The 18,237-nt window shown below is 50.4% G+C and overlaps 1 protein-coding gene across 3 annotated transcripts in view; it reads right to left on the reverse strand.

Annotated features, from left to right (window-relative positions):
- The window catches only part of LOC135907566 (telomere-associated protein RIF1-like), a 307,714-nt gene that overhangs the window by 152,481 nt on the left and 136,996 nt on the right, over positions 1–18,237 (reverse strand). For all 3 annotated transcript variants that reach the window (XR_010566054.1, XM_065439245.1, XM_065439243.1), the window contains exon 18: positions 9,414–9,492. Coding sequence is in view for 2 of the 3 variants with exons in the window: in XM_065439245.1 (XP_065295317.1) it covers positions 9,414–9,492 (79 nt within the window). In the remaining variant the exon portion in view is untranslated. The remainder of the gene's footprint in view (positions 1–9,413; positions 9,493–18,237) is intronic.

Genomic DNA, 18,237 nt, shown 5'->3' on the forward strand with positions numbered 1-18,237 from the left:
ATAAGGTTCGGCGACAACAGACATCGGATAGAAGCATCGATAACTTTCCAGAAACTTCGGATACATACAGGCACGTCCCGCGCTGTGCGATAACATTTGTTCGGCGGCGAAACGTGGTCGTCCGATAAAGGTAAGTACACGTGTCAATACCCCCCTCTTAAAAAGCATCGACCCAATGCTACATAAGAGCGAAATAAAAACACCCGTAGCAAAGAAAACAACAAAAAAATAAGGAATTTCGTCAGCGTCCGTAAAAGGGTTTAAGGCGCACCACGTGGACCATTTCAGATCGTGTGCGGCGCCGCTGTGAATGCGAAATGCCGTATGGCACGACCTCATAGTCCAGAGCGCCAATACGTCGGATGACCCTGTAGTGTCAAAAATAGCGTCGGAGTAGTTTCTCACCCAGTCCTTGTCGGCGTATCGGGGTCCATACCCAAACACGGTCGCCGGGCTGGTACTCGACGAAGCATCGTCGGAGGTTGTAGTGTCGGCTGTCGGTCCTCTGCTGGCTCTTGATTCGCAGATGGGCGAGCTGTCGGGCTTCTTCGGCGCGCTGGAGATAGGTAGCGACGTCAACGTTCTCCTCGTCAGTGACGTGCGGCAGCATGGCGTCGAGCGTCGTCGTCGGGTTCCTGCCGTAGACCAGCTTGAACGGCGTGATCTGTGTTGTTTCTTGCTCCGCCGTGTTGTAAGCGAATGTTACGTACGGCAGGACAGCTTCCCGGGTCTTGTGTTCGACGTCGACGTACATCGCTAGCATGTCGGCGAGGGTCTTATTCAGCCGCTCCGTAAGACCATTCGTCTGCGGATGGTAGGCCGTTGTCCTCCTGTGCCTTGTTTAACTGTATTTCAGTATGGCTTGGGTGAGCTCCGCTGTAAAGGCCGTTCCTCCGTTGGTGATGAGGACTTCTGGGGCGCCATGTCGCAGCAGGATGTTTTCGACAAAGAATTTTGCCACTTCGGCTGCGCTACCTTTCGGCAGTGCTTTAGTTTCAGTGAAGCGGGTGAGGTAGTCCGTCGCCACGACGATCCACTTATTTCCGGTTGTTGACGTCGGAAAGGGTCCCAGCAAGTCCATCCCAATCTGCTGGAATGGTCGGCAAGGAGGCTCGATTGGCTGTAGTAATCCGCCTGGCCTTGTCGGCGGTGTCTTGCGTCGCTGACAGTCTCGGCATGTTCTGACATAACGGGCGACGTCAGCGGTCAGGCACGGCCAATAATACTTTTCTTGTATCCTCGATAGTGTCCGGGAAAATCCGAGGTGTCCAGCGGTCGGACCGTCATGTAGGGCGTGCAATACTTCTGGACGAAGTCCTGACGGGACAACAAGAAGGTAGTTGGCACGGACTGGGGAGAAGTTCCTCTTCACGAGTAGACTGTTTTGAAGCGTGAAGGAAGATAATCCGCGCTTAAATGCCCTGGGGACAACGTCAGTGTGCCCTTCCAAATATTTGACGAGGCCTTTTAGCTCCGGGTCTGCCCGTTGCTGTTGAGCGCTTATCTTAGCTGCTTATCGTTGCTGTTGAGCGCTTATCTATAAGTCTTCCGCGCTTATCATTCCAAGGTAAGCGTCGTCATTCTCGTCGTCTTGCGGCGGCGGGTCAATAGGCGCGTGATAGGCAATCGGCATCGGAGTGTTTTCTTCCAGACTTGTAGGTTACAGTGATGTCGTATTCTTGTAGTCTGAGGCTCCACCACGCCAGCCGTCCTGAAGGATCCTTTATACTCGCTAGCCAACACAACGCGTGATGGTCACTGACGACTTTGAATGGCCTGCCATAAAGATAAGGGCGAAATTTAGCTGTAGCCCAAACGATGGCGAGGCATTCCTTTTCGGTCGTAGTATAGTTGCCATCCGCTTTTGACAGCGACCGGCTAGCGTAAGCTATCACCTGTTCAACACCGTTTTTCCTCTGGACTAGAACGGCACCGAGGCCTAGGCTAATGGCGTCAGTATGGATTTCTGTATGGGCGTACTCGTCGAAGTGCGCAAGTACCGGCGGCGACTGCATGCGTCGTTTGAGTTCTTCAAATGCATCGGCCTGTGGCGTTTCCCACTTGAACTCAACATCACATTTAGTTATACGTGTCAACGGCTCGGCGATGCGTGAAAAGTCCTTGACAAAGCGCCTGTAGTAGGCACACATGCCAAGGAATCTACGCACTGCCTTCTTGTCGGTGGGCTGCAGGAACTTTGTGATGGCAGCTGTTCTCTGGGGGTCGGGGCGTACTCCGGATTTACTGATGACGTGGCCTAGGAACAAAAGCACATCGTAAGCGAAGCGGCATTTTTCTGGCTTCAGAGTGAGCCCTGATGACTTGATGGCCTCTAGTACTGTGGCAAGCCACCTAAGGTGATCGTCGAAATTTCCGGAGAATACAACGACGTCATCCAAGTAAACCGAGACAGGTCTGCCACTTCAATCCCGCTAAAACCGTGTCCATCACGCGCTGGAACGTTGCAGGCGCCGAGCACAGTCCAAATGGCATAACCTTGAACTCGTAGAGGCCGTCTGGGGTGATGAAGGCGGTCTTTTCGCGATCTCTTTCGTCAACTTCTATTTGCCAATAGCCAGACTTGAGGTCCATCGAGGAGAAGTACTTAGCGTTGCAGAGCCGATCCAATGCGTCGTCTATCCGTGGGAGGGGGTATACGTCCTTCTTCGTGATCTTGTTCAGACGACGATAATCGACGCAGAAACGTAGGGTTCCGTCCTTTTTCTTTACCAGGACAACAGGGGATGCCCACGGACTTTTCGACGGCTGGATTATGTCGTCGCACAGCATTTCGTCGACTTGTTCTCTTATAGCTTCACGTTCTCGCGGCGAAACTCGGTAAGGGCTTTGGCGGAGTGGTCAAGCGTACTCCTCAGTGGTTATGCGATGCTTGGCGACTGGTGTTTGTCGAATCCTTGATGACGTCGAAAAGCAGTCTTTGCATCGTCGGAGCAGACTTCTGAGCTGCTGTTGCTTAATCACGGGGAGACTTGGATTAATGTCGTAGTCTGGTTCGGGAACCATGGTCGTCGGGGTAGAAGTGGCGGAATTCGAGAGGACAAACGCTTCACTTGTTTCCAGAATTTCCTCGATGTACGCAATCGTCGTGCCCTTGTTGATGTGCTTGAACTCCTGGCTGAAGTTTGTCAGCAACACATCAGTTTTCCCTCCATGCAGTCGAGCGATCCCTCTTGCGACGCAAATTTCACGGTCTAGCAGTAGACGTTGGTCGCTTTCGATGACACCTTCTACGTCAGCGGGTATTTCGGTGCCGACCGAAATAACAATGCTGGAGCGAGGCGGGAGGCTCACTTGATCTTCGAGCACACTCAAGGCATGGTGACTATGAGGGCTCTCCGGCGGTATCGCTTTATCTTCCGACAGCGTTATTGACTTCGACTTCAGGTCGATGATTGCGCCGTGTTGGTTCAGGAAGTCCATACCGAGAATGACGTCTCGTGAACACTGTTGGGGGATAACGAAGGTGGCAGGGTAAGTCCGGTCATGAATGGTTATTCTTGCCGTGCAGATTCCAGTCGGCGTAATCAGGTGTCCTCCAGCGGTGCGAATTTGAGGGCCTTCCCATGCAGTCTTAACCTTCTTCAACTGGGCGGCGATGTGTCCACTCAAGACGGAGTAATCAGCCCCTGTGTCCACTAAGGCGGTAACTGCGTGGCCGTCAAGAAGCACGTCGAGGTCGGTGGTTCTTTGTCTGGCATTGCAATTAGGTCTTGGCGTCGGATCACGGCTGCGTCGTGTTGAGATGAAGCTGGAACGTCGCCTCGTCAAGTCGTCTTTTGTCGGTGTAGTCTTGGCTTGCTGACATCGTCGGGACGGCGGTGTGCCGTCATTAGGTCGTCGAGATGGTTTCTTCGTCGACTTCATCGGCGGCGGAGGATCTGCGTCAGTTACACGAACAGCAACCGCACCTCCATCGGTTGCTGCTTTTAGTTTTCCGGATATGGGCTCGCAGAGAAGCCCCGAGCTGGACCAGTGTATGGTCGGCGCTGCAGTGACAGGTAGCGTCCTGGTGACGGCGAACGGGACGGTCGTCGAGAGTTCCGCTGAGTGGCGGCTAGGTAATCGGCGATTTCACGTGGGCGTTCGCCAAGCTGTGGACGCGGCGCGTTGACGGCGAACCCTCTCAGTCCCAGGTCGCGGTATGAGCATCGGCGGTACACATGGCCGGCTTCTCCGCAGTGATAGCAGAGCGGGCGGTGGTCGGGGGCTCGCCAAATGTCCGTCTTCCTTGCGTAGGTGCGCTGGGCGACGTATTGGCACGCTGGCAGCGGCGGCGGCGGACGACGGAATTGCGGCGTTGCAGGACCCTGGCGCGGTCGAGCAGGGGGGCCTTGACGGCGGGCGACGGCAGCGGTGTAGCTCATTGCTTCCGGCTGCGGTGATTCTGGTTCCACCTCAGGAACTCCAAGGGATCGGTGCACATCTTCTTTCACGATGTCGGCGATTGAGGCCACTTGAGGCTGCGACGAAGGCAAGACCTTGCGCAGTTCTTCGCGCACAATGGCCCTGATGGTCTCGCGCAGACCGTCCGTGGCCAGTGATTGAATTCCTGCGTAGTGGGTAGAGCTTGTACGGCAGTTGAATTGCCGGTTCCGCATTTCGAGTGTCTTCTCGATGCTGGTTGCCTCGCGAAGGAACTCTTCTACGGTCTTCGGTGGGCTTCGTACTATTGCGCCGAAAAGTTCTTCCTTCACACCACGCATGAGAAGGCGGACTTTCTTCTCCTCGGGCATATCCGGGTCGGCGTGGCGGAAGAGACTGTTCATTTCTTCCGTGAAGATGGCAACGTTCTCGTTAGGCAGCTGCACTCTGGCGTCCAGCATGGCTTCGGCCCTTTCCTTGCGCACAACGCTCGTAAAGGTGCGCAGGAAGCCGATACGGAAGAGGTCCCATGTCGTCAAGGTCGACTCTCGGTTCTCAAACCACGTTCTGGCGGCATCTTCTAAGGCAAAGTATACATGCCGCAGCTTGTTGTCGGAGTCCCAGTTGTTAAAACTCGCGATTCGCTCGTAAGTCTCCAGCCAGGATTCTGGGTCATCAGTCGCTGCTCTATGGAAGGTCGGTGGGTCCCGAGGCTGTTGTAGGATAACGGGGGACGCTGGGGCAGCCATTGCGGTTGTTTTGACCACGATCTTCTTTGTCGACTCAGGTAGAAGTTCGTGCTCTGGGGGCAGTCCTTGCAGTCTGCGGCTAGCACGCTGGTCTTGGGCGATGTTGGTTTTGTCCTCGGGCTTCAGGCTTGGATCGCGGCTTTGCGGGGGCGTTCGGTACATGAACGCACAAGCACCTCCACCAAATGTCACGTAGTGGTGACGGTGAAGAACACAGTAGCACCACTGTGAACGACAAAACTAAATTTTATTGGGCGAACCTGTGCCCACAAAACAGGCTACACTTATAGCACAACGATAGCGGCGAACACAATCGTCGAAAATCTGATCAGCGGGTCAAGCGCGTCCGCTTTTATACAACAGTCGTTGAGTGTTCCAGACTAATCGTTGGGACCCGCGTGCCTTCCACAAAGTTCTACACCATTCGCGTCACGCGATAAATCTGATAGCACAAGGTTCGGCAACAACAGACAACTGGATAGAAGCATCGATAACTTTCCAGAAACTTCGGATGCATGCAGGCGTGTCCCGCGCTGTGCGATAACATTTGTTAGGCGGCGAAACCTGGTCGCCCGATAAAGATAAGTAGGCGTGTCAATATTAACTGTAGTAATTTCATCAACTTTGTTTGAGAACAGGCAAAAGAAACTTGGCAATGAGCTCCAGATACGCCGATATATGCCGGCACCATCTTGTCAATCTCAATCTTGGTGCACTGGTTGCCAGCATTCTTTACTCACCAACGTCACGTCAGATACTAAGTCAGAAAAACAAGTTTTGGATAAAAATAAATGTTTAAAAATTTGTTCCACCTCTTCGATAAAAGAAGTCCTACTAATACATACATAAGTATCCCAATAAATAAGTAATACTTGAATTAATTGTGGTCATCTTCTCACAAATTAGTCCACTTAAGAATTGCACATATCCAATTGTTATTTTGCATGCCACTTTGTGGCCGACATTTGTGAACGGCAACTATTCGATATTCGGCCGAAATAACTATTCGCTTCGAACTCAAAATCAACTATTCACACAACCCTACTTGATTCTAACGTGCCCTTAATTGTAACGCATACCCATTTCCGCGACAAAAAAAAAAAAAGGAACAGTCCTTACAGTATGCGCACATCATACTTTCATACAGAAATAAAACTTTCTCTCATTTGAAAAAAACAGATTTACCCTCAATAACCCTAATGATGTGGTGAATAAAAATGTCGCAGTTTTGGCCAAAAGAGGGAAGCATCGATTGCAATAACAAATTAGCAGACAGCTATACAAAGTAACGATACTGTTATTGGACGTATATACTAGTAAACATTCGCTTACTATGTAAATTAACAAGCATGGTGTCACGTGCGCGCAAGCAAACATGAACTCGTCTCACCTGATTACCGCTGAAACTTGCTGGAGGGAGGAAGTGCGACAGCACGAGCGAGCGAATTGGCCTTCATGCTGCCGCTCGCTTGAATACGAACTAAGCGACCAGAACACAGAATGGTGCACTTAGACAGGTAGACTCTGTCCTCATCACAAATCGCTTTGAAGAACGCCTCATCTTCTGTCTGCACCAGTCGCGCATGCATGTTTCGGGAACTTCGAATGCCCGTGATGCTGCCCGATACCTGTTCGTCTCCGCACATATGATGACTTTAATTTTAAATGCGGCATCATGAATTCATCGGAAAATGCGAAGACAGACGGTAGACTAACGTAAGCTCACTTACTACAACACATGGAGGAAGTAACGGCAGCTAAGTTCGAAGCATGTACGACATGGCCATTTTGAAATGTTGATGGCAATATGATAATGCAGATTTAGGGTTGTACTCGATCCTAATGCGCATGAAATTTTTGGACCCGTTTTATAGAGAAAAAAAAAGGTGGACGTTAGATTGAGTAAATAATGCATTTACTTTTCACTTGTGTTAGGTTATACTTAAGGGGGGACATGGGTTGTGGCGATTATTTCCTGCATCTTATGGCCAAATCTGATGAAAATGCACAAGCTTACATAGTTTTTCGTGCTGATTTCAAATATGCAATAATTTTTCTTGTAGGTTCATTAGTTCAGGAGATTGACCGTGCTGCCACTCTATTGTTTCCGGAGACAATGAAAAAAAACGGCTCTGCAGAAAGTGAATATTATTGCATGGCTAGATACTATAATGTGCAATAACTGCAATGCTGCAAAAAGTTTTCAAATCAAATTCTAATTAGCCATTCAGGAGGTGATCAAAATTCTTTCCTTGACCTAAGGCTACCACACCAAAAGAAAATTCATAAAATGGAAATATACATATGCACAAATTTGAAATTCTGCTCTCAGCACTTTTTAATATGTAGATTAGGCTTTCTGCTAAAGAAAGAATTAGCGCTCTAGCTGTTGTAGATCATGAGCTATCACTCCGACAGTCTAGTGAAGTGAGCCATAAACATGTTTTGAGATAAGTGAGAAAACGTGCAAAACCCTACTTTATTTACAAATTTACAGCTGGAACAGCTCAGTAGGCACCAGGCATGTAGTCCTGCTGACTCCCAGCCCCTGTGTGCCGCTTTTTGAGGGACTGGCACAAATTTTCTCATGCTTTGCACTTCTTGGCTGATGCTGCCATTTGACGCCTATCTTTCTCGGCCATGAGGGTGCGACTTTGCTCGCTCGCATTTAGACATAGTTCTTTCATTATGGCCTCTGAGGCCCTTTCCCTTGCACACAACGATGTTCCCAGTATGACCCACGTTCATTTCGGCGTAAAGTTCGCGAACCGACCGCGCGCACGTCAGATTACGCGCCGCGCGATCGGCCGCTGGCGTCAACTTCGTCTTCACATAGCTCTGGCACGTTTTCGTGTGAAGAGCCCGACGGCCGATGCCCATCAACGAGACAAACGTCATTGAACGCGGTCTGCCGGTCCCCCTTTGCCTGCATGGCACGCGTAGCCAAAACGTTCACAGCAAAGGGTTTCATTCCTTCAGCACTGTGAACGCGCGGCGAGCTCCACACCGACGCAATCTCTCCACAGTTTGCGCACATAAAACGCAGCTTCAAAGCGAGCGCGAGTCCGTATTCCCGCTCATCTCGGACGATTTCTAAGGCACCACTGCAGCTGTTGCAGTTCGCAAATGTTAATAAAGTGTTCACGGCACTCAAATCCACAATCGTAAACATAGTCCCATCAGGCGGGCGAAGTGCGTCGTCGGTACCGTCACCCAAAATCTCGCGTTTCCTCTCCGTCGCTGGAGCGGAAGACAACTCCGATAGCTTTGCTTTGGCTTTCGCTTCCTCCTCCTCCCGCTTGGAGGGTTGCCGGTAGATCGTATCTTGCCGTACGCGAGCGCTGGTCGAAGGGTCCGCGGCAGGCGGACTTGTCACAGTATCCGCAGCAGCCGATGCGGTCGTTAGGCCTGCCGTTGCTGCATCGACGATTTCGGCATCGGTCGCTGGGGTTGTGGCGTCTTGAGCGTTTTGCAGTGTTGAGCAGCGTTTTTTTAAGTTTTCGATGAGCGTTCGTCGCACTTTTTGTGCACCATACTTGTACCGCGTTCGAAATTTGCGCTTCCGTTTCAGACATCGCGTTGACACTGGGGCAAGATGGCGCACCTCAGTGCGCGGCTCCAAGCGCGGAGCAGACGATGGCCATGCAGTTCCGCCAATCGGGAGGCAAGCTCAAGTCACGTGCACCGAGTGACGAATAGGAGGGCGTTCTAGTACCTTCTTTTGCCGCGCATTTTCTAAGTGGCCAATGGCTGAATGGGGCCCGTTCTGGCGGGAATTTGATGGGAAAAGTCGCCTCTTTCAAATGAGACCAAGATGTCCGCGCTAGCGCACGTGGAAGAGCAGGCGCGCGTTTCGGAAAATATGCCGTTTCAGCGCAAGTTCCACCTGAAATTCAGCTAGTACATGTCGTATAAGGCGTCACTGCGGCTAAAATACTGATGTTATCGGTATGAAATTAACAATATAGATGCAATAATAGCTGTACATTCCAAAAATGCAATAAAAAAATCGATTTTTTTTTTCGCTATTTTTGGTCGCCACAACCCGTGTCCCCCCTTAAAAAATTCAAACCCAAACCTCGAAAGAAGGTGCAGTGCTTACACAAGCACATACAGTAATGCTTTAAAATTGAGCACAAATATGACAAATATTTTAGATTCATATTTGCAGCTACTATTTGCATATTCATAGTAATAAATCAAAGACAAACATTCTAATCAGTGACTGTTCAGAGTAAGCTAGAAGTGACACCCGACAGCGATGTGATAAGACAAACTCACTTGTAGCAGACTGGGACGAAGGCAGGCAGCTACCCGCAGACGCCAGCAGTTCAGAAACTGCATCCACGTAACCAAGATCCTGCAACAACGTAGGAAACAACAAGCCAAAATGTCAGCAGAAGAAGTATGTTCACTCAGCATGGTGGTTGGCTTAGAGTGGGCCATTATGCAAGCTACAAAGTGAGATGTGACAATGCAATGGAAATGTCATTACTATACAGCATAGACCACCTACAGTAAAATCTCGTTATAACAAAATGGGATATAACAAACTAATGGATATAACGAAGCAATCGTGATTCCCCTTGAAGTTCCAATAGATTCCCATGTATTGAAAACATTGTTTTAATGAAACTAAAATTTCATCGCAATGGGTATAACGAACCTTTTTTCAGAGCGCATCTCTTTGGTGCCTGTTCCTGTGCCTCCTTCATGCCTCGCCACCCTCATGCCTCGCCATAACCACCTTCGTAGCTGGGACCAGCGCACTGCTCTAGCTGTGCGTGCTCCTTGCGCCATCTCTCGCGCACGGCGGGAGCCTTGCTCTCTTCCCTCCTCCTCCAAAGCGACCCATGTGCGGCAGCTCGGAGGCGGCTGATCTCGATGTGCTGCTGCCCAACGCGAAACCCATAGCCGATGCCGCTTGCTACTGTGTGTACCCCTTCCCCCCTCCTATCCTCCGTGGCGGTGCCAGCGCGCGGTGTTCTCCGATTGCCGAAGCGGCGGCTTGGTATTAGTGGATCATGGTGCGCACTTCCCAAGCTGAAACGCAAAGCCACCTTCAATTGACTTACTAGCAGCGTCAGTGGTGTCAGTTAGTCGCTGCCATCTCTTCGCTGCGCAACATTCCTATGCACCTATGCGCTGCCTCCCACAACCTCCCGATAAGCGAGGCAGCTGCGCCAAGCTATGCTTCGTTTGCGGCGGCTGGTACGAAATGTTCCGCACCAGATGAATTGTCTGAGGCTCCCAGACGGTTTATATTACTGTATTTACTTGCATAATGATCGAACTTGTGTAATGGGTACACCCCTGAATTTTGTCGTCAAAACCCGCTTTTTTTTTTTTTCATTCCTGTGTAATGATCACACCCTGAACTTGCTGCAGTGGTATGTCTTATGCCAAGTATAGCTAATGATGATCGCGCTTAACATCTGTCGTATGCTGACGAATGCTACGCGAACGACTCAAGACATACCAAGCTATCTGCACACACCAAATATTCTAAGCAGATGCCCCATTTTATTCCTTTTATCACTTTCCACACTTCCATGACAAAAAAAAAAAAGAAAGCTACAACCAAACTTGCCTTGGCTTTATTATTTGTAGGCTTTATAATGGTTGTGCTCAACAACAACAAAAACGGCGCATTTCAATTTTTCTCGTATGCACTCATGGGCACGCAACAAATCGTGAGCGGCAACGATAGTAGCCACGTTCACACTGATACATAGAAGTGTACCCTATTCATATGCCAACGCTTGTAACGCAGCTATTTGCCCACTCTTAGTGAAAACGTGCCGTATTAGGATAGCAGTGAAGACAAATGCTGCAGTTCCCGCCGCATACCCACCAAATGTTTCTATGTCACTGGCAGCTAGGCATGCAAATGTCTGTTTCTGTCCCCTCAAAGTGGACATGGCTACGTTATTGCCACAGACTAGTCGATATTAACAATATTGTTTATTACTGATACAGAAGAAACTGTTTCAATGTGCATAATGTACTCGCGAAAAGAAAAAAAGAAAAACGCATTTGGCTTGCTCCGCCGGCTGCCATTTTTGTTTTGGTGTCCCGCACTGTTACAGTGGCAGCCGCCTGTTTGTTGACCTGTTGGTATCCCGCAGAAAATGCGGGATGAAAAAATAAAAAGAATTTTCCTATCACGAGAAATTTAACCCGCATATGATCGCACCCCTGAATTTGTGGCAATTTCTTTTACACCAAAATGCGATCATTATGCGAGTAGATACGGTATAATATTGCTACGGCATGAGCCGGGCGAGGAGAAGAGGAAGAAGAAGTGAGCTGGTGCAGCCTCAGGACGCCATCTTGACTTTACCATCCATCTCGCCCCTTGAATAAAGCCGGTTTAACATTAACCGTAACAGTTTTGTGGTGGAGGTGCGGGGTACTTCAACCAAGACGACGGAGCTGCTGCAGCAAGTGCCACGCCGGAGCCGACGCCTCGCTCGACTGCCTCCAACACCACTTGAGATCCCGATGTCCCACAGCAGCGACGAACAGCCTTCTCTGGCTGCTCCAGTGCGAACAACCGGCGCCTGGATGCATCAGATGGAGCCCCGCCCTTTCTCTGGAAAATTCGGCGAGGACGTGGAGGAATGGCTCACCCACTACAAGCGTGTGAGCAAGTACAACGGCTGGAACTCCACGACTCAGCTCGACAATGTGGTTCTGTTCCTCACAGACACGGCGCTAGTGTGGTTCAAGAACCATGAAGATACGTTCACAACGTGGGACAGCTTCGTTACTCACCTCACAGAGTGCTTTGGCGATTCCACCACGAAACGGAAGCGGGCGGAGCAGACATTGCTTCAGCGCGCTCAAGTCCCAGGTGAGACCTGTACTACGTACATAGAGGCGATCCTGAAGCTTTGCAAGACTGTCAATCCTCGAATGTCCGAAGAGGACAAGGTTGGACACCTTCTCAAAGGCATAGCCGAGGATGTGTACAATTATTTAATCGGCAAGGAGAGTCTCGCCTCGGTCGCCGACCTCATCAAGCATTGCCGCACATTTGAGGCCTTGAAGCTGCGCCGTATCACGCCAAAGTTTGGCAGGCTAGCCAATGTCACCACGGTGGCAAGCGTTGACGAAAACAACTACAGCTTTCAATTTGACCTTGCGGCAACTATAAGGCAAATTGTCCGTGAAGAACTTGAACGACACACCAAAGGGGCGGATGTCGAACAGCTTGGTTGCACTTCCAACCAACCTCAAGAACATGCATCTGCTGTGTCAGCATTGTCTGCCACGCCAGGCGTTCCAGACTGTCGAGTTGATCAGCTGCGACAGCACCGACGTACCTTTCCCGACGACATGACGCACGATCAACGAACTCGTCGAGCTACCACCACGAATCGCAATTCGGAAGATCGCGTTTATTATTCGCAGCGTCCCAGGGTTGACTCCGAGGCATACAACGTCGGTCGCGCATCTCCTGTATGTTACAGCTGTGGCGCCTCAGGACACATTGCTCGTTTTTGTCGCCGGCGCCGACAGACAACAACATATGGCCCACCACCAACTTGGCATAATTTTGAACGTGATAGTTACGACGATCGTTGGCCGATAGACCCTGCAAACACCACAGGCGCGCCACCTCGGAATACCTTCCGTCAGTATAGTAGAAGGAGTGGCTCGCCAGCTTCTGACCGCAGCCTGACGCCTCCAACCAGTCGCCAACGCCGTTCACCGTCACCACGGCGACGTGCTACGTCTCCACCGCCGTCGGGAAACTAGCCGGCGCGGCCGATGGAGGTAAGGTCGCCGGACAGTCTGTGTATCTGCGAAATACTCCTCTGCCTATTATGATGGTGAAGAACAAAGTGCGTGTGTTAATTGATAGTATACCTGCAACGGCATTAGTGGACACTGGTGCTACCGTTTCCGTCATGAGTGTGACTTTCAAAGAGAGGCTGGGTAGGAAAGTTATGTTCCCGTGGAATGATGGTGTGACGTTTCGTGGTGTCAGCGGAGAGTGCCTAGTTCCCCTTGGTATTTGTGTTGCAAGTGTTTTATTCGGAGGAGAAGATCTTAAAACAGAATTTCTCGTACTGCCGCGATGCACTCACGATGTGATTCTCGGGATTGACTTTCTTCAGGATTGTGGTGCATCCGTTAACTGTGGCACAGGCGAAATTACTTTGAATAGCGCGCTTCTCGCCAGCCTTGCCGACACATCCTTACCAGTGAAAAACTATTGTGTTGTTTCGAACGATTTGCTGCTACCGCCTTGGTCGCTGTCACGTATCCCTGTCAATTTCGCTGCTGCCGACCTTTCATCGTTTGACGCGCAAGTCCAGCCACTTACGTCGAGCTGCGCAAAGAAAGATGTACTTGTACCACGCTCTGTCGTGAGAGTAGTGAATGGCGCCTCCAATTTGTGGGCTTTCAATTGTTCTTGCGTCCCTGCCGTTCTCCCGCGTGATATGAAGCTTGCTGAATTTGACGAGATTACTTACAGCTCCATTACAGTGCTAAGCGAGGAGGAGCAGTCTCATGCTAGCGATCCCCAAAGAAGCATTTCTGAAGAGCAGATCCTACGAATGATCAACAAAGCACTGCCCTCACATGAGCGCCGCGCTCTCGCACAAGTTTTGTGGGCACATCTTTCTGTATTCGATTTCGCACAAGGCGACAAGCAGGCTTCACTCCCTCGTTCCCGTGCTCGCCACAGAATTGACACCGGATCTGCGCACCCCATTCGGCAAAAGCCTTACCGCGTTTCTTCAGCAGAGAGGACAGTTATTGCTGAACAGGTGAAAGACATGCTGCGGAAAAGGGTTGTCCAAGAGTCTTCTAGTCCGTGGGCAGCACCAGTAATCTTAGTAAAGAAAAAGGATGGATCGTGGCGGTTTTGCGTTGATTATCGGAAACTGAATGCGGTCACCAAAAAGGATGTGTATCCGCTTCCTAGAATTGATGATGTCATCGACTGTCTACATTCCGCTGCCTACTTCTCATCACTGGATTTGCGATCAGGGTATTGGCAGATACCCATGCACCCAGACGATAAGGAGAAAACGGCCTTCGTGACACCAGACGGTCTTTATGAATTTAACGTTATGCCGTTCGGCCTTTGTAACGCGCCAGCAACATTCGAACGATTCATGGATACTATCCTCCGAGGACTTAAATGGGAAATTTGTTTGTGCTACCTCGATGATGTGGTGATTTTTGGCAGCACATTGAGTGAACATAACAGCCGTCTCAATCTTGTTCTGGATTGTGTCAAACAAGCCGGCTTGATCCTAAATGCCAAGAAATGTCGTTTTGGAGAAACCGAGACGTTAGTGCTTGGGCATCTGGTCGACAAAAACGGTGTGAGGCCAGATCCACGGAAGATTGAGGCAGTCAGCTCCTTCGAAGCACCGAAGTCAGTGCGGGAGTTGAGGAGTTTCTTGGGCCTGTGCTCGTATTTTCGGCGCTTCGTCCCAAGATTCGCCGACGTGGTGTACCCCCTAACATGTCTTCTCCAAAAAGCCGTCCCTTTCAACTGGACATCGGCTTGCGACGACGCGTTCCGTCAGCTGAAATTTCTCCTAACATCAGGGCCCATATTGCGTCACTTCGATGCATCCGCACCTACGGAAGTGCACGCTGATGCCAGTGGCATCGGCATCGGTGCCGTACTTGTGCAACGTCATCAAGGAGCTGAACACGTTGTGGCTTATGCTAGTCGCTCTTTGACTAAGGCGGAACGCAATTACACAGTGACCGAGCAAGAATGCTTGGCAGCTGTTTTCGCTGTCCACAAATTTCGACCTTATATCTACGGACGCCCGTTCACTATCATTACTGACCACCACGCGTTGTGCTGGTTGGTGAATCTCCGTGACCCGAGTGGACGACTGGCACGTTGGGCTCTTCGACTGCAGGAGTACGACTTCGTTATTTCCTACAAGTCCGGGCGTCGCCACGCAGATGCGGACTGTCTCTCCCGCCTTCCTCTGACGACGACGGAGTGTGACGAAGACAATTTTGATGACTGTTTTGCTCCCATTTCTTCTACATTCCCAGACTCGATGACTTTCAAAGCAGAGCAGGAAAATGATATTGGTTTGGAACCTATATTTGTAGCCGCATCGCGTCCTGGAGCCACCGGTCGATTTTGTGTCCGTGACGGCCTGCTTTACAAGACCAATTATTCTGTTAAAGGCGCACGCTTCCTTCTGGTGGTGCCGCAGAGTCTGCGAACGGACATACTGAGAGCCATGCACAACGATGTGACCTCTGGCCATCTAGGATTCATAAGAACTTTGAACCGGACACAGGAGCGTTTTTACTGGCCCAGAATGCGGGACACGGTCAAGCACTACGTCGCCAGTTGCGAACAATGTCAACGCTACAAGCGCCCTACGACCGCTCCGCCAGGTCTTCTCCAACCTCTGCCGCCGCCTCGCCTGCCATTTGAACAAGTGGGTATCGATCTTCTGGGCCCATTTCCCCGATCATCTAATGACAACCGATGGGTGATCGTATGTGTCGACCATCTGACCCGTTACGCGGAAACGGCGGCCGTGCCATCTTCAACAGCTGCGTCCGTTGCAACGTTTTTGCTTCGATTCATTATTCTTCGACATGGTCCCCCCCGTGTGATCATTAGCGATCGCGGTCGTCAGTTCGTTGCGGACGCCGTAGAAGAACTGCTTCGTCTCTGCAGTTCGCAGTTCCGTCATTCAACGCCTTATCACCCTCAGACTAATGGGCTTGTCGAACGTACGAACAGAACTCTAACTAACATGCTGGCCATGTACGTATCTTCCGATCACAAGGACTGGGATGACGTACTCCCCTTCATCACCTATGCGTATAATACTGCAAAGCATGAGACGACCGATTACAGTCCTTTTTATCTCCTTTACGCCCGTTCACCGCTAAGCTGCATTGACACTATACTACCGTTTGACTTTCACAGCGAGTACTCTGTTGCCAAGACGCTTTGTCTTGCCGAAGAAGCCCGGCGTATCGCTCGTCTTCGTACTGTGGCATCCCAAGACCGATCGAAAGAGCGCTATGACAGCCGACACCAGTCTGTCTCGTACGCCAAAGGAGACTTTGTGTGGTTGTGGACTCCGCAACGTAAACGTGGCTTATGCGAAAAGTTTTTACCCCAGTACACGGGCCCATTCGTCATTGTAGATCGCTTGAGTGACTTGACGTACGTAGTGGCACGCTTGACGTCGATTGGTCGTCGGTCTAGCCGGACCCAGTTAGTACATGTTGCCCGTCTTAAGCGGTTTCACCCTACGCCTTCCGAGTGATGTGGACTTGCCCAGCGGGCTTCGTCTGGCAACCGGGGATTGCTACGGCATGAGCCGGGCGAGGAGAAGAGGAAGAAGAAGTGAGCTGGTGCAGCCTCAGGACGCCATCTTGACTTTACCATCCATCTCGCCCCTTGAATAAAGCCGGTTTAACATTAACCGTAACAATATAATCCGTCTGCCTATATAAGTAGTTTTTCTCAGCCAGTTCTCTCTGAGCCATGAGCGAGGTAACCATGGAAGTCCTTCGTCTGCCTCTGCTGCTAAACGAGCTGCCCATGCAGAGGCCCAGCGCCGTCGCCACCACAATCCAGAAGTGCACTGCGCCGAACCAGGCATTGATGCAGCAAGACTAGCATATATCCATCTATTTCTCAGACCAAAAAGCTACCTTCATGACAATCAAGAACTGGGAATGGAGTGCTTCCTGAAGTGAAGAATAAGAAGTTGCAACTGTACATACATGTCTTGCTCGAATTATTTGCCTCAGTATAGTGATGCGTGTACTTCTTTGTCTTTATCGGGTGACACATTTCATCGCCTAACAAATGTTATCACACAGCGCAGGGCGCCCCTGCATGTATCGGAAGTTTCTGGAATGTTATCAATGCTTCCATCCGCTGTCTGTGACTGAAGCTTGTGTAATCTGATCGCGCGTGTGCGCAACGCAAACAATGTAGAACTTTGTGGAAGGCACGCGGGTACCAGCGATTACTCTGGAACATTCAATGAATGAGTATAAAAGCCGACACGCTTGAACCGCTGATCATATTTTCGTTGGTCACTGACTGTGTTCCCTGCTGTCGCCGTTCTTTGGGTGTAGCCTGTTTTTGAGGGCACAAGTTCACCCAATAAAACGCTAGTTTCATCTTTCTCAGTTTGGCTGCTTTCTTCACATTCGCTACCACGTGACAATATAGAAAATCCAAAACGGCTGAAAAGCTGTGCTCAAATTTCACATTAATAAGTAATGTAATCATCGGCAATATTTTTTTTTCCACAGCGAGCATTTACTAAGTATTTTGGTACCCATCATGTTAATGTCTTATAAAACACGATGTCTGCATCTCCCGTGCGTGTCTCCCGGCCTCCCCTTTTCTGTGGAACTGGTGGACCCGCCCATTTCATCCGCTGCGTGCGTGGGGCAGCGCCGACTGCAGTTTTGTTGCTGCTTGTCGTTGCCTCTGTGCGCATCAATGATAGCAGCGTTTCCATCGGTTCATTCGCGCGAGTTCCCACCACCAGAGAGGAGATAGACGATGGCAAATGGAAGCGCAAAACGATCTTATTCGAGCAGAAGGTGGCGATGCTGAAAGCCGTCGAGTCCGGCGTGAAGTAGAAAAAAAGCGGCCGAAGATTTTGGCATAACGTTGAACACGCTGTCGACGATTTTGAGAAGCAAAGAAGCTGTCACCAAAGCTGTCTTACATGGCATAAAAAGCGACAGAAACAAACTGCGAGCCCCCGCTTTCAAAGCTGTAGAAAAGGCAGTCTTCAAGTGGTTTTGGACGCAAGGAACAAGCGGCACTTCGCATGTATCATGGGGCACAACGATTTTGTGGCGAGTATCAGCTGGCTGAAGCGTTTCAAGAAGCGCGACGTCATTGTCGGCAGGGCTGTCAGCGGGGAAGCGCAGTCTGTCGACCGTGAAGCTGCAGTGCTGTGGGTGGAGACAAATGTTGGACAGCTGCTATAAAAATACAGTGCCAAGGTTTGTTCAATGTGGATGAGACAGCGCTGTTCTACCAAGTGCTGCTGGAAAAACTTTGGCCCTCAAAGGTGAACGCTACCAGGGCGGTAAACAGAGCAAGGTCCTT

This window comes from Dermacentor albipictus, chromosome 1, assembly GCF_038994185.2.
Source record: "Dermacentor albipictus isolate Rhodes 1998 colony chromosome 1, USDA_Dalb.pri_finalv2, whole genome shotgun sequence".
In the NCBI taxonomy this organism is placed as follows: domain Eukaryota; kingdom Metazoa; phylum Arthropoda; class Arachnida; order Ixodida; family Ixodidae; genus Dermacentor; species Dermacentor albipictus.